This window comes from Malurus melanocephalus, unplaced genomic scaffold (genome assembly GCF_030028575.1).
Source record: "Malurus melanocephalus ecotype Western Australia unplaced genomic scaffold, MMel_1.1 scaffold_66, whole genome shotgun sequence".
Lineage (NCBI taxonomy): Eukaryota > Metazoa > Chordata > Aves > Passeriformes > Maluridae > Malurus > Malurus melanocephalus.
This window is the reverse complement of record NW_026623298.1, coordinates 1820919-1837165: the sequence shown is the minus strand read 5'-3', so window position 1 is coordinate 1837165 and position 16247 is coordinate 1820919. Positions and strand designations below refer to the sequence as shown.

The window sequence follows — 16247 nt, the reverse complement described above, 5'->3', positions numbered from 1 at the left end:
CCAAAGATCAGAAACTGCGTTAATCGCTTTGCCACTCCCCTCTGCGCGTCCTTCATTGCTTTTCCACTGCTGGGTAAAATAATAAATTACTGTGATCCTTGACACAGGGATTCCCTGCCCCAGCTCTATGCATGATTACAGATACTAAATCTTTAATGATTCACTGCCAGCTTTCCTCTCAAAGAGCAGGTGTTTCTGCAGTGAGAATGCTGAAACAAAACTTTGTGCACAAACTTTGCTGTTACCTTGGTGCTGCCAGTATCAATAACTACAGATCAGCCAGGAAGAGGAGCACTCCCCTTCAGCATTGCAACCATTACAAAAACCACATTTTGAATCAGCCTTAGAGAAAGAACCACTCTGGTTTCAGACAAAAAGGTCCATCTGTCTCCCAAACCCCAACTCCATCTACAGTGACTGCAGCTGGTTATGGATCTCTGTAAGACCAAGGTGTGTATTGGAGGATGTTTCCCGAAAGTTGCTCTTCAGGTCCTGGCACTGCCCACCACCAGGGGTATTGGCCAGCAGAAGGCATCTCTGCTCAGCCCACCTCATTGTCTGCAACATCTTGCAGCATTGAGCTCCACAGTTCCTTCGCAACTGGAGTGACTGGATTAAGGAAACCACACAGGAGAAATTATTGTGAGTTGTTGTTTTTTTTTAAACAGGACTTCTGAGTTGACAGCCTTGAAGGTGTTTAACACAAGAAAGGAACAACTGTCTTCAATGTCTTGAAATGCCTCCCAGGCTCGCATCTCTAACCATGCTACAGCATAACCTTCACTATGGCTTTACAGACGTATATCACAGCAACAATGTGGACSAAATGACTCTTTTATTGATAAGAGAGTGAATATCAGGTTGTAAACTGCAGGTGTGTTTCTGGGATGTCTCTGCTACCAAATAAGGCCATCTGGAATGGAGAAGGGCAAAAGGACAGCATGTTGGCAGGCAAGTCTTGTAAATAGATCTCATCCACTCACAGACATTCGTACTGTAAGGAAAGTATAGGTTTGGAAATGCAGTATGGAAGAACTAGCCTGGGCTATTTCCTTGTTTAGACAAGYCTTAACTTTCCCACCAGTTGGTTGCATTCCAGTCAAAGTCAAGGGAAAAAAAAAAAAAATCAAGTGATATGCTTTACACCCYGAACAGTTTATACAAAACAGACTCTGCAAGCGAAGTGTGCTAAATACTCCAATGCCAAGTCACCCCACTACACAGAACTGGAATGACAGTAATCCACTTAAAGGTGAAACTCCCCTGAAGCCTAATGAGTAATAAAAGAAGCAAAGACCTTTTGTTCTTAAAACACAAAGTTTTGGCAGASCTTGCTTTCCTCCTCCACCCCCCCTCCTTTTTTTATTTGTATATGTAGATTTTTTTGTTTCGCTCACACAGGTTATCAACTTGATACAGGTAAAATTCAGCCTCTCTACAAACAGGACCTGAAACAAGAGTCTCTGATCCTCAATTCATGTAGCCCCTGATTTTTGGACTATTATTTAGTACTTCATTCTTCCTAAGAGAGTATTTGGAAGTTTCCTCTAATTTTGCTTCCTTCAAAAGCCAGACATCTTCTGTTTCTTAACAGGCATAGCATCCTAGCACTTCATCTAAGCCTTCTGCACTACATGGGCTTATCCTATGCTGTCCAGAAGCTTTCCCAGCACTCTGGATTGATGAGTTGATTTGGAGATGACCACCTTGGAGCCCACCTGAACCCTGCATCAGTACCAGGCCTCCTCCTGCCCCTCCTCATCCTCCTGCCATGCAGACAGCCAGCCTGGTCAGCCCAGCTGAAGCAGCCCAGCACTCTGCCTTTGGCAGCACTTGTTGTTGGCGTTGTTGTTAATAGTTCTTTCACATACCTCACTGGAGGAGGGTGATTCAGCACAGACACATGGGCGCGGAGGTGTTCAGACAGGCGTTAGGAGATGTGGTATGAGGATTTTGTACCAAACAGAAGGGTAAACAGCACGACTCCACCACTGACACTGCAGAAAAAGTTATCCCCACTGCAACTAACATCTGCATTCTTTGAAAACTGCCATGTATTTCAAACTCCTCACATTGATAAATATCCAACAAGGCAGAGGTGGGGAAGGAAAAGTACTCTAGTGTCCACTTTATGAAGATTTAACAAATAAACACTAACAACTGCTGCTAGGAATCTCAAATCTGCAGTTCCCTGGCAAAGGAAGGAGAARTCAGATTATGAATGTCACAAGTATGAGTTAAGGTGTGTACTTCTTCTACATGGTTGACATTTTTTTTCCAGTCAGGAAGGAATGTTTCTTGACAAACACAGAAACAGTCATCAGAAATAAAAATAGCACGCAAGTAGATGACAGAGTATACCACAGACTACAGCTGATTGAATTGATAAATGGAAACTTTTTGCAGTTCATTTGGCAACCATATTTATGTATTTTGTTAAGTGACGGCAAGCTGAGGCAAAAAATGTAATACTTTTTCAGAGCGTTGGTTTAGAGCAGAAGGAGGGATGAAAAATTTCCATATTGGAAAATTCTTGCTGTCAATCATATTACTCTACAGTCAGTTGACAAGATTTTTTAAAATTAATTAATTTGCATTTTGACATCTCATCCCAGTAACASACTAAAAGCATTGGTTTGGAAGACCTGACCTCATTTAAAGCACCCCAAAATGCTGCTTTTGATTCAGACATCAACCAGCAGGCTCGGCTCTTACTCTCCCCCTGACAAGAGGCTGGGGCAAGTAGCTGAACCATCATTTCTTGGGGTCTGCATCCATACACTTTCCCCCCAGTTTTGTCTTCTAGACACATTTCACTTCGCCATCACCCACCTAAAACCTGTCAAGTTCAACCCCRTGTCTGGGTTTCACTCTGCCTGATCGATGTCTTGAGCAGCTACTAAAAATGTCACAACGTTTGCATCATCCTTCTCTTTCCCCACACCCTACATTTCAAAGTGTTTAGGCACCAACAGAAAACAATTAAAGGAAATTCAGAGCTAAGGCTGAAACGTACCATATGTTTTCAAGCAGAGGGGCACAAAACATCAGTAAACCACTGGCGAGATTACATACTCCCACTATCAGGCATTGAAAGACTACAGAACAATGTCATCTCTAACTATTAATAACCACACTTCCTTTCTAGCACACAACCCTTTTTTCTTAATTGTCTACTAGATGTATTTCCATACAGGCCACATTCCTCTTTCCCGTAAGACAGCAGAAAGAGYAGCAAAAGCAATTTATAGTTCCACATACATTCATATCATGTCTTGCATTACTCCTGACATTTGCTAATTTTCCCTTTTTTTTTTTGGTTGACAGTGTAGTCAGTGACAGAACTGGACTAAAAGTCAAGATTTCACCCCTAACCTACTTTTACTTGCTGATTAACCTCAGCACTAAAGCCACTAAAACTCTCACTTGCCACGCTATCTTTAGGTATACAACTGAAACAATGGTAAAGAACTATTCACAAAGTACTCCAAGACCGGACGCATTAAAAACTTCTTCTATGAGAAGAAGCAAGACTTTTCTTAAATTTAACTATTTAAAAATCAGGCTTCTAAAATGCTTCATAAATCTACAAAAATAGAAAAAAAAAAATCATAACTTGGTTTCGTTTTTTTTTTTTTTTTAAACAGAATTTTTAAGCCCAGTTACTGTGGCCATCATGTTCCCAAACTTGAAGAAATATCTGCTTAGGAGTTTGAAGTAATGTAAAATTCAGAAGTTTCAGTTGCCAATAGAAACACAGTTACTAATTTCCAATTGCATTTTTCTGAGCACTGAAAATCTCACTAAAATACTTTAAGTAAGAAATTTAACACTTGATTTGATGGCCGTATTTGAAATACTGTGCTGTGTCAATTTCCAGGTGAAAAGATGTTTTTCTCAGACTAATAACATGGGATTGTAGAAGGGTTTGGGTTGGAAGGGTCCTTGAAGATAATCTTAGATAACCTCTCTGCAGGGAACAGTGACATCTTCAGCTAGTTCGGGCTGCTTAGAGCCCAATCCAACCTGACCTTGAAYGTGCCCAGGGATGAGGCATMYACCATCTCTCTGGAAAAGCTGTTCCAGTGTCTCACCACCCTCACAGTAAAGAATTTCTTCATTACATCTACTCTAAATCTATCCTCTTTTTTTCTAAAACCATTACCCATTGTCCTATCACAACAGTCCCTTCTAAAATGTTTGTCCTTACCTTTCTTATAACCTTCCTTTAAATATTGAAACCTAGCGCCTTCTCTTCCTGGGCTGAATAACCCCAACTCTCAGCCTGTCTTCATAGGAGGGCTGTTCCTGCCACTCATCATTTTTGTGGCACTTCTCTAGACCTACTCCAGCAGGTCCATGTCCTTCCTGTGCTGGCCCCCAGAGCTGGATGCAGTGTTCCAGGTGGGGTCTCAGCAGAGCAGAGCAGAGGGGCACAATCCCCTCCSTCCCCTGCTGCCCACGCTGCTTTGGATGCAGCCCAGGACACGTTTGGCTCTCTGGGCTGTGAGTGCTCATTGCTGGGTCATGTCCAGCCTCTCACCCACCTGCATTCCCAAGTCCTTCTTGGAAATGAAATGCCCTCATTTCCGATCCCATGTTGATACTAAAGGGTTGCCCCAACACAGGTGCAGCACCTTGCACTTGGTATTGTTAAACCTCCTGAGGTTCCCATAGGCCCACTTCTTGACTTTGTCCAGGTCCCCTGGATGGCATCCCATCCTTCAGGTGGGACATCCCATCCTTCAGGTGACACCTCTCAGCTTGGTGTCATCTGCAGATTTTCTGAGGGCACCCTTGATCCCTTTGTGTCATTGATGAAGACACTAAACAGAACTCATTCAAGCGAGAATACCTAAGGGACATGACTTGTCACTAACCTCCCTCTGGACATTAGCTATGACCATTACCCTTCCATGCAACTGTCCAACCAATTCCCTATCCACCAAAAATCCCACCCATCAAATCTCTCTCACCCTCTGCAAACACAGAGAAGATATTGTGAGGGATTGTATCAAAGGCTTTACAGAAATCCTGATAAATGACATCTGCATTCCTTCCTTTGTCCACTGATACAGTCACTCCTTACAGAAGGTCAACAGGTTGGTCAGGCAGGACTTGCCCTTGGCTGTCCTAATCACCTTCCTGTTCTCCAGGTGCCTTAGCAGAGTTTCTAGGAGGAGCTGTTCCATGATCTAAACAGGAACAGAGGTGAGGCTGACAGGTCCTCCTTTATACTTTTGTAAAAAATGTGTACAGTGTTTCCCTTCTCCTACACATCTCTTGCTTCCCACAAGAAAAAGGAAAACAACAGTTTTATTACCTGCAGCAGAACATTGAACAAAAAGAGGAACGATAAAGAGGAATCTGGCCTTGTTCCTACCATCCAAGTGCTCCTGAGTCTGCATTAARTACATAAACTGCCTTATAAAGGACAGCATTTTGGATGCAGACCATGAGTTTGTGCAGATCATGCTCACTTTCACTTTCCCTTCCTCTTTAGTTTTTGAGATATGAAGTTCAGTCATAAGAAACAGCAACTGCTATTGGAAAACAGTTTGCACTCATGTAGGGATTATGCCAAGTATTAAGTCTCTTCAAATACTTGTCTTTCTGAATTTCCCAACAATTTTCTGAACATACTCATCCAGAAAACAAGTAATTATGCCTCTTTACTTTTTGTTTACACATTTAAATTAAAAATTTTCCAGAAAAAAAACCAGGTATCTTCTGCCTTGCCTTATGAAACAATACCAGAAAAATCAGCTTGATGGTGAATGATATAAAATAGGACTTCACAGCTTCCCTCRTAGCAGGGCTCCACATGCACTCACCATGTGTCTCTGAATGTACAGACTGACAAATCAAAATYCCATGACCCAGATCAGCCTAGAGAGGGCTACAGAAGAAGGACTGAAGGCAGAGCCCACAGCCACCACATTAGCTGGGATATGTTCTGTTACTCTTCAAAAAGGTGACTTAAACCTTCAGAAGAAATAGCAACATCACTCAGTATTAGTCTCTCATTGCTGAAAAAAAGGCAAAAAGGGTCAGAAAAGCAAACAGAGCACATCAAATGCTTATCAGCTCATTAGTCAGGTCTTGAACAAAACTTACGTGGCCATTTCTTATAAGCATTTTTGGACTTAATTGCTGYACAACCAGCAGATTTATGTCTGTACTTTCTAGTGTTTGCTAGTGAAGCAAAGTAAACAACAGCAGCTTTTATATAACTTCATGTATTTGTGTACTTGCCCTTCCTCATTTTTCATGAGGAATGGAAAAGAGAAGTTTTCTTATAATCAGTTACTCATAGCAGACAAGATACCATTATTAATATTGTAGCCCATACCAGTCAAATTCACAGAGCAGAGTTTAAGATTAAAAAAATACTTTTTAAAAAGTATATCAAGCAAGAAGACAGAAAAGATGAACCAATACAGAGTATAAAGGCTACTCTAAAGACTAGAAGGTGATCAACAAGAGAAAATAATCAGCATGAAGGAATGAACTTTGCAGCAGAGGTGCTTTGAAAAAAAAAGAATTAATTTTAAATCAAATTAAAGCCTCACATATATCATCAGATTTCTTAAATTTAAGTGGAAAACACAACTAATTTGATTCTAAGTAATCTAGAGAAGGAAGTCTGTAGCTACATMCTAAATAAAACATACAACTGATCTAATCTGTACAAGTGTGAACTCCACCTGAAAAATTGTTTTGAAAGTGTCCTATAATAAAGTAAAAATTCATCTGTATGCCATTCCCCTGCAACACAAGAAAAAAACAACACCAAAAAATCCATCACCCTGTCAAGAAAATTTTCCCACAGAAAAGGAAATTTTGGCCAGCTCTCCTTGATGACAAAAGATAAGGAAATTCCAGGGCGGTTCCATGGTTTGTAAAGTGTTAGGCACAAAGGCACAGAAAAATATTTTTGTGTTTTATGTTCTCCACCCCTTTTTTTATCTCCCCTTCAGTTTTGCATTCTATCATACTTCTCTCTTGTTACCTTTATTATTCCTTACTTTCCTGGTTTAGAAGGTACATGCCAATGCTCTAAGTAACACTTTCAGGTGGTTGTCCTGGTGCAGTGGTATTTATACCTCCTGATACATTCCATAAGCACATTTTAGAATGCAATAGTGTTATATTACACTGCAYTAGAGAGAAGCAATGATGTTGGAGTAGCAGTTGTCAGTAGGATAGGTTTCCTGTTGAATCAGGAAAATAAATGTTTGAAAAAAACCTACACRGAAAAGCATCAAAATGCTCTCCACCCTAAAGGAACTCTAATTGCCCACTAGAAAAAAAAATCTCATTCTACAGTATTTCAGATAAACATGTTTAAGCCTGGGACTTCCTAGAGATGTGCAGCTTTTTKTGTGTGTGTATGGGAAACAAAAATTTATTAAAAAACCTCCGTTCCAAAGCTGAAGAACTTTATGAAAATGACATTTTGTGCTCCTGTTCATCCAGCACTCACACTGAGACAGTCTGAGTTAGCAACATCCCAACTTGTTTGAAATCACAGACCAACACATTTCATTTACAACTCTGAAAAACCCAACAGCTTTCTATCCTGCCCTGTTTCAGGATCACAGTGCTCATGTCTCTGATGTGAGAAAAGGCTTCCCAACCACAGTGCAAAGCATTGCACTTCCACCTTATTCGCAGGAGCAGCAAGTAAAAATAGATTGTCTCAGAAGACCAAATTAGTGTGTTGCAAGGCAAAAATTGGTATAAGCAAGATTTCCATTTGCTACTCCTCTCCAAAGGGGACACTGGCTCTTACCTCAGAATTTGCTTCACCACCTGGTCTCAGCTGGAGTTGTACCATAACTAAAATTCTGCCTTGCTGAAGAGTGTGCACTTATTCCTCCTGAGCAACAAGCAATGTATTATTCTGACAGATATGTTCAGCTTGCATAAACCATACATAACTCATTCATCTTCCCACTGTCTCATGGGGTCTCGTGACTTTCTTTCCAGTTTATGATTCTCTGTGTTCAGCCAAAYGAGTTGAAAACCAGAGGTTTTTGGGGAACAATGATGCTGCAGCCAAAGATGCACCTCTGAAACTGCTTAGCAAAGCCTTGTTGGAAAATATGTTGTCAAACCACCGAGTCCTCCCCTCATGTGACTATATCCAAACCATCTCACATGCTGGGATTCAAGCTGAAAACTCTGTGGTTTTTRAGAAAAAAAGTATTCCTTTGGGTTTGCTTTTGTTAAACATTCATTTTATTTTCACCACCCCTACTGCCCAAGAATGCTAATCAAAATTGTTTTACAGGATCTGAAACCAGTAAGATTTATCAATTTGAGTAGTTTTCTATAAACACCATCTCTGTTTCACACAAGTATGGACCAGAAAAGTGGATATTTTTAGTAAGAAAGCACAGTCTGCACTTTTTGTATTGTTCAAAATTAAAATTCAGCTTCTACAAACCTCTGACCTTTCTGTTATCCTTCCCATATCCCCCAAAAATCCCTGTGGGCTTCAGGAGCTGTTACTCTGCACCAGTTTGCTTGCCTCTCTGCCTTACTGGGCACTGCTCTTTATAAAAAATGTGTATTGTTCACAGTTTGAAATATAATCAAAAATTAAATTTTTATTTTCCAGAAACTATTTTAATGCAAAGGTTTTAAATGGCATTGTAAAAATGGCCAAAATTAAAGCAACAAAAACCCAACAGCCACCTCCCAGTCAGCTCCCTTCAGGAAATCTACAGGAACATCACTGTCTGCAAAATCTGTGGTGTGCTGTTAAAAATCAACCTGCTGCACGTGGCAGCTTTCTGCACCTCTGGCTGGAGTTAATCCTTTGCACCCTGCAGCTGCACACCTCGCTGTCCAGGAAACCACTGTAAGAGCTGCATGGGCATTTCTTCTGTCACATGTCTCAAACACAGCTTCCTTGCAGCCACTTCAGAACTTGCCTTGCCCCCAGTTCCATTTTCCAAAMTGGAACAAAAATGAACATGCAAATGGAGCTAAGGCAATGGCTACATTTCATCCATGTGCCTCTGGAGAGAAGTGGAGCWGTGAGGCTGGAGCAAGAAGTTGCTAGATAAATACCAAGTTACAGCCACATCCAACACTTCTTCCCAAAGGGTTCTTACAAACCCTCCCACAAAAGCTGCAGCCCAGATTTCCCAAGACATGCCCAAGTAGAGAGAAGTTTAATCAATTTTTTTATCTTCCCGGGTACCATTKAAGCATTTTTCATTAACTGAATGCTGAGTTGCATTTCAGTATTTAATCCTCAAAACCACATGTATTTATTTTTCCATTCCATCATTATTAGACCTGAACCACCACAATCCACACCTATAAGTCACYAGGCAGCAGTATAATCAAACTAAAGGTAAAAGCTAAGGCTTATTTTGAGTTGTCTAAAATGTGCTTGGAATTCAGGTCTTCCTGCTCATATGAAGCCCCCTTTAGATCTTACGGTAAGTAGGGTGTCATAAAAGTAAACAAGACATAAAAAATCAATAATGCATTGACTTCATTAAAAGCAGCACCTCACCTCAACTCAGTACTAAAAATCTGTAACACACAATATTCCATATGGAACAGAATACTTCATTATTCCTACAGGCCTTCACTATTTTACTCAAACAATTTGTTATCAAAACAACCATGAAATGAAAGAAGCAAGATAACAAAACCCTTCTGGAGATTCAACCGAAGGCATCAATTCAACACTGTATTTCTGTACTGCTGAAAAAAGCCTGTCAAGCAGTTGAAGTGAACACAATGCTTAAACAACACACTTATATGGAAATAAAATATATTAACTCCCTAGGGAACAAAACCAAAACTCAAGAAATTCCTGGAGGGGAAGAAAAACAAAGGGGAGGGAAAGGGGGGGGGGGGGGGGGGGGGGGGGGGGGGGGGGGGGGGGGGGGGGGGGGGGGGGGGGGAGGGGAGGGGGGAGAGGGGAGAGGGGAGAGGGGAGGGGGGAGGTAAGAAAAACAAGATGTCTTTCAAAGGATTTGTTTCCTTCTGATAATCAGACTGCCACAAAACTCTCAAAACCATAGAGGGTTTGTTTCCTTTAAATCAGAAAAGTCAGGAGAGAAATGGATGCTAATTGCACAATGAATGCATAAAATGTTTTGGAAATGGACTTCGGGACATGAGTCTAGAGGAGCATGAAGAAGCTGTAGAAAGAACATGATCAGACCTCTTTGATTTAGAAAAAAAACCCTGTCATCTCTTGATATGAAAATTTTCATCTGGATTGAAAAAAAAAGAGAGAAAAGAGAGAAAATTGAGAAAAATAAATTCCTACCTGTCAACAGTGATTTCTAGACCTTATAAAGACTTGGTGGGGAACAATTAGCATGAGACTTAAAGGCATTGAAGACAGCAGAAGTGAGAGCATGCAAGTATATATAATATTTATGAAACCACAGGAAAGACTAGAAGCAAATTCATGGGAAAGCAACATACAAGCAATAAAAATATTTCCAGAACATGTCAAGCAAGTCTACCACCTATTTCCCTTGTAAGCTTTTCCTGTCCTAAATCCTATCTTTCAACCACAGTAGGCTGAGCCTCTCAGGTATCAATGTCTGCTTTCTTATAAATGCAAATCTCCAACATATAAATGCAAATCCCCAACATTTTTATTGTGACTTTTACATGTTGGGATGAAACCTGGGCTCTTCAAAGCTGGTATAACTGAGAGGGTCCCTCTCAAGTCTGGGAAAACCAGTCTTCCACTATKGTCACCATAAGCACCACCTTCTGAAACCATCCCAATATGGCCTTCACAATTGTTGTCTTCTGAAACTGAAGTATTTATGTAAAACCTTTTCCACAGGTTAACAAAACATCAACTTTCTCAATTACTACCTTTAAGTTGTATTCTAACAACAATAACACTGGGTGATCCTGATTTACAAGAATCATTCACCTTTCCATCTCTTTCCTTTATTTTTGAAGACTTGTAGGTACTAAAAACAACTTGAAGAAACAGAAATACACTACAAGTAGGATATAAGCTACACACCAAATGAACACTCCGCAGTTTTCATCTGGAAATAAACAAWAATGCATCTAAAAACAAGAGTGCTTGCAGTTATGATTCAAGACAACACTTAAATCACCACAAAAAATGAAATCTAGCCTATGGTTTTCTGGTTTGAATCCAATGGTTACTCCAGAGGCCATGCAGGCAATCAAACTGCTGATCAAATAACTGTGCTGTCCTCCCCAGAATTATTTTGGTTTAATTTGAATTCTTTTTTGTATGCCTCACAAGAAAAGAATGTGCAGCAGTCTTATCCACAAGCCTAAATACCTGAGCTTGTCTGGGACAAAGGCAAGAAAAACTTTCTACATTCATTTGATGTGGAAATGTACATTCTCAGCTTGTGCAATAACTTATGGCAATTTAACCTMATCTTATGACCTCCAGTCAAGTTAACTACATTTATTCTCTAATAAGCTACATGGTTGACCAGCAAAAACCAATGTTTTGTTGGCTCATCCCATTAAAACATATAAATAAAAGTATCTAGAAAAGTTTTGCTTTCTACTCCTACYAAGGAGCCAGATAATTTTCCTTAACGTTGAGCTTGCATGTTTATCATAGGGTGGGATCTTCCATTTGTCACAGGAATCATGCATATGTTCCCGTTCACCTTCGAGACTTTAATATGAGATCAATAGTTTTTGTGACAGGAATAAATAGCTGTGATACCCCAATGACATGAATAGCCAAGAAGGTTGTCACTGTGATAAAAAAAAAATAATGAAGAAAGAATTCTTTGAATACATGTACAAAAAGATTTCTGATGCTAAATGACTACAAAACTTACCCTACTATCTGGGCAGCAAATTTTCCAAACAGCATATAGAAAATCTTTTACATTTCCTGTGAAAATTATCACATGCATSTCCCACCTCTCCCCCTAACAATGTGATTTGCAGCCAAAACATTGGCAAATCCCTCAACAGAAGCCTGAAGAGACCTTTGTATCATCAGAGTTATTTTAATGTAACTGAAGCTTTGCTGTGGGTGGAGTGAAAMAGATTCTAAAAATACTTTAACTACATGGAATATTTCCTACTCTGCCCATTGCCTTAGAAAGGGACATCTGAAGTGGCTTCTSAATATAAGATAGGATGGTGGCCTTTAAATAGAGACAAGTAATGCTACAGAGGTTTGTGCACAGCAGCCAGTGCTTGATACAGCTGGGGATGATGAAGCTTCACACATCAACAGAATGATTACATTTACWGAACCAAATCACATATTAGGTATCCTTTGTAGTCTAAGACAACATAGAATTATACAATTTTGAACAAAAAATGAAAATAGAGCTAGAATTTTGCAAACTCCTTAAAAAAAAAAGATCACATGGCTCATTCTGAGATACTAGATTCAGTGCCATTACTTACCAAGCCAGCTATTGGAGTTGGCAGACGATTGATCTTCTTAACRATGCCAGGTTTGATCTTGTTAATCAAACTAAAAAAAAAGTAATATGATTTTCTGTTACATAATTTACTGTACTTAAGCATGAGCATCAATGCTTATTAAGAAATACTTTGCATATAGTCCTAACTTAGCATGATTTGAGCGATTTTGAGCTGAACCTATTAACACTCCCAAGAAGTGACAAGCAAGAACAGATTGTAGAAGCAAAAATGAGACAAGTCACACACAAAGAGATTTCTGGGAACAGCAAAGCGAGAAAGAAAAGAAAATGTCTGAGGARGCGTGGGCAGAAAAGGATCTGTGTTTCTACTACACGGGTGGTGATGCTAATTGGACTCAAATTTCCTATTTAAAGATTTTCTYCACATAAAGGTTCTGAGCAGATGTCAAAAATGTACCAGAATATTGATTTTCAGAATTCAGTGTGAAAGCACTGTAAGGGTGAGAAATAAACTYAGTTTTATAATGCTACCCAGCCCACCATGCTGTGTGCAACAATAATTTTTGGCACATATAATTTACATGCACAAGTCATTTTCCATCTCAGTCAGAAGAGACTGTACCTGACATCACTCTTTATATAAAATTCATAATTAAGCTGAGAAGACAGGACAGACTAACACATTGCTGTTGAATACACAAGCCCAAATGCATACCGTATCCTTAGTGAGGATGAGGYACAGGATTCCTTGTGGGTTTACACCCAGGTTTTCAGTCATGGAAGTAGGGAAATATTGTGGTTCATCAAATTACACACTAGACCACAGAGTATCAGTAGAGAACAGGGACCTCAGGACACCCTGCAGACTTCATCTGCCTATATACCTTTGAGGACTTTCCTACTTGCTCTCTTGTCTTGTTGCTGCTTGCCTGGTCAGATCTTTACCCAACAAGACCAGGAGTTTAAAACTGTGTGTGGGGAAAAAGCATCTTTTGCTCAAGCAGAAAATGTATTTGGAAAATGAACACAAAGAACAGCTTAACCCTATAGACTGAAATGAAGGATACATTTCTAAGTACCCACAGAAAAATAAAGAGYTGCAGGTACTGAGATTTTTCAATTSCACTAAGTTATGTAGCAAACAAGACACATTTCATTACTTTTCCCACCCAAAAAAAGGTGATCTGTTGAGGTGGAATAAAAAAAGAGTATGCATTCCTCCCCCTTTTTATTTTTAAATCTTCCAAATGTATAATTTTTATTTTATTCATTTTACTGAAGAACATGAAGWAGCACGTGACCAGGAAACTTCAGTRGATTTCTTTCTCTARAGYAMACTCATGAGAAYTGGCAAAACATAAAAGGCTTTATTTTGTCAACTACCGATCATTCAGCCAAGGTGTGCACTTGGTCATTGAGCAGGACAAACAAACCAACKGGATGCTACAAGAATAGATTTGTAYTTGCACCACATAATCTGCTATAATTTAAGTCAGATACACAATGTCCAGAGATAGTATATCCACTGACACCAAATTAGCCCTGCCACAGGTGAACCAAGGAAACAGACAATGTCATTTCTAGTTTGTCTCAATTGTTTAAGATCTTGCACCATACTGTCTTTGGTGAAAATTGGACATCTGAAAATTTTTGCCATCTGCTCTTTCCTGTTTCCATGGAATTTCTGTGAAAATCATTCCTCCTTGTACTTCAAGTGTGTCAAATTTAAAATTATGACACAGGAGAACAGCTATTTTAGTACAAGAAAATGAGGCATCCTTTGCTTTAAAGAAAGTTGCATGCCTCCTAAGGCAAGCTGCTCAACTGAAAAAATTACAGGATGTTTTTCTTGCATTACTATTAATTACAGATAAATTAACTGATTTACATTTGGCAGATGGAGCCTCATATTCTTTTGCCAAATAAGTGTCAACAATGAAGATATCAGAGGATTAGGATGTATCAGTAAATGGCCAATTCTTAAACACTCTGTAAAAGTTATATCTGAATACAATATACACATCCCACTAAACACATACCTCAAGAAATACCTTCTTATTGAAAGTATAAACTATTTTTATTACCACATTCACACTCATTAATATTTAATTACATAAGCAATGAAGATAAAGCACCTAGTTCTACAATATTATTGAAAATATTAACTCCCCATATCACAAATATAACTTCAGAAGCAACTAGCAAGAAAAGACTGGAAGGTCAAAGAATCTAAGAAAAATAAAGGCAAGGACAGAAAAGATGATAATATACACAAAAGCAAAAAATTATATATAGAGAAAGAAGTTCAGAGAAYTGAACTTCCATAAATATTTTCTGAAAATTAGCTCAGCTGAACTGGTTTTAGAATGGCTCTGAGATTTGTGGTATGGTTTTTTTTCAGCATCCCAGGTAGTTCTCTAGCAAGATTTCTCTTGCACTGGTGTCCTAATGACATTTAAACCTACTGTTCCTTAAAATACTAAGGGATTAGTATCACTTCCAGTCCTGGAAACCTGTTCCAGTAAGGGCAAAAGCAATTTAAGATATGTGGATGAGACCTGATGAATGGACATTTTACACCTCTGACTCAGTCTAGTAACGAAACCAGGCAAGCCCCATCATTGCCAAGCCTATCATAGATAGGCACAAGGAAGCTTCTTATAGGAAGTGTTCCAAAACAAGCTGAGTATAGAGCTCTATGGTAGGAATAGGGAGTTTGAGGAKTTATAGAACCAACACTCAAGGGCTRGGGAKGAAGGACAAAAATCCAAACCCAAACAACAACAGTATAGGGGTAACAAAATGCTTTGACCTCAGTCTTGGCCACACCACCTTGCACAAGCCAAAGAGAGAGCCCAGGGATATCCTGTGCATTGTAACCAAAACCAGAATAATCAATCACCAACAGCATGATCCTCTCAGTATCACATGAAGAAGTGTGAGGGACAACACACAGAACATGTGGATCTGGAAAAATAATGTCTGAAAGTTGTTTTTACTTCCCATGACAAACAACAGGGATTAAAAAAATTAATTCTTTACTACAAAATCTTTTTAATAACTCACCAAAAAAAAAAAAAAAAAAAAAAAAAAATCAGAGGCCAGGAAGGAAAGAGGCCTCCTGATGCCCACCTGACAGGTTTTTATATAGGCAAGTCAATACTCACTCGCACAACAGGACTCCATTTTCTAGAGCTGCTCGAAAGTCTTCAGTTCCAAAGCTTTGCCCAGTAACTGCCTGTAAGAATAAGAGCTGAGAGTTAATTGGACACACACAAAATCAGGGCTAGCAAGAGTATCTAAGTAATAGTAAAAGAAAAAAAAAGGAATAAATCAACAACCCTGATTCAACACTCAGTTCAAAAGAAACAAGTATTTAAAAGCCACTTCTTCATGGCTCAGAACAGGTCAGATATAACATCTTAAAGTAGTTTTCCCTARTGCAAGTCAATCTTCAGCTAAATTCTATAGGAATACTTATTATTTTCTAACGCAGTATCAGTCACATTGAAAAGCATTAAATAAATTTCAAACAAAAATGCAAAAGAGAGAGAGAAAGTCTTTTATCTCTCAACTTCAGGTTACAGAGGGCATACCCATGATATCTGCTATGAAGTTTTTTCCTAATAGCAAGTTTTCTTCGTGCCACTTGCACCTAAGGCAGTGTGACTAAAGAACCACTCCAAGTCTGCATTACCATGTGCACATCAATTCCGATTACTCGGCACATGGTAGGATTATACTAATGGGACTCCTTTGTATATTCACAGTGAAAAAGCAGTGAACAAGAACAATGTCTTAGAAAGGACTTAATATACCCAAACCCAAAAGAATTGCCTACAAGTT

At 39.2% G+C, this 16247-nt stretch overlaps 1 protein-coding gene across 5 annotated transcripts in view; it reads right to left on the bottom strand.

Annotated features, from left to right (window-relative positions):
- The window catches only part of LMO7 (LIM domain 7), a 129928-nt gene that overhangs the window by 80237 nt on the left and 33444 nt on the right, over positions 1-16247 (bottom strand). For all 5 annotated transcript variants that reach the window (XM_057366486.1, XM_057366482.1, XM_057366481.1 and 2 more), the window contains exons 2-3: positions 15569-15639; positions 12421-12490 (exon numbers count right to left, since the gene is read on the bottom strand). In XM_057366486.1, the coding sequence (XP_057222469.1) occupies positions 12421-12490; positions 15569-15639 (141 nt within the window). The remainder of the gene's footprint in view (positions 1-12420; positions 12491-15568; positions 15640-16247) is intronic.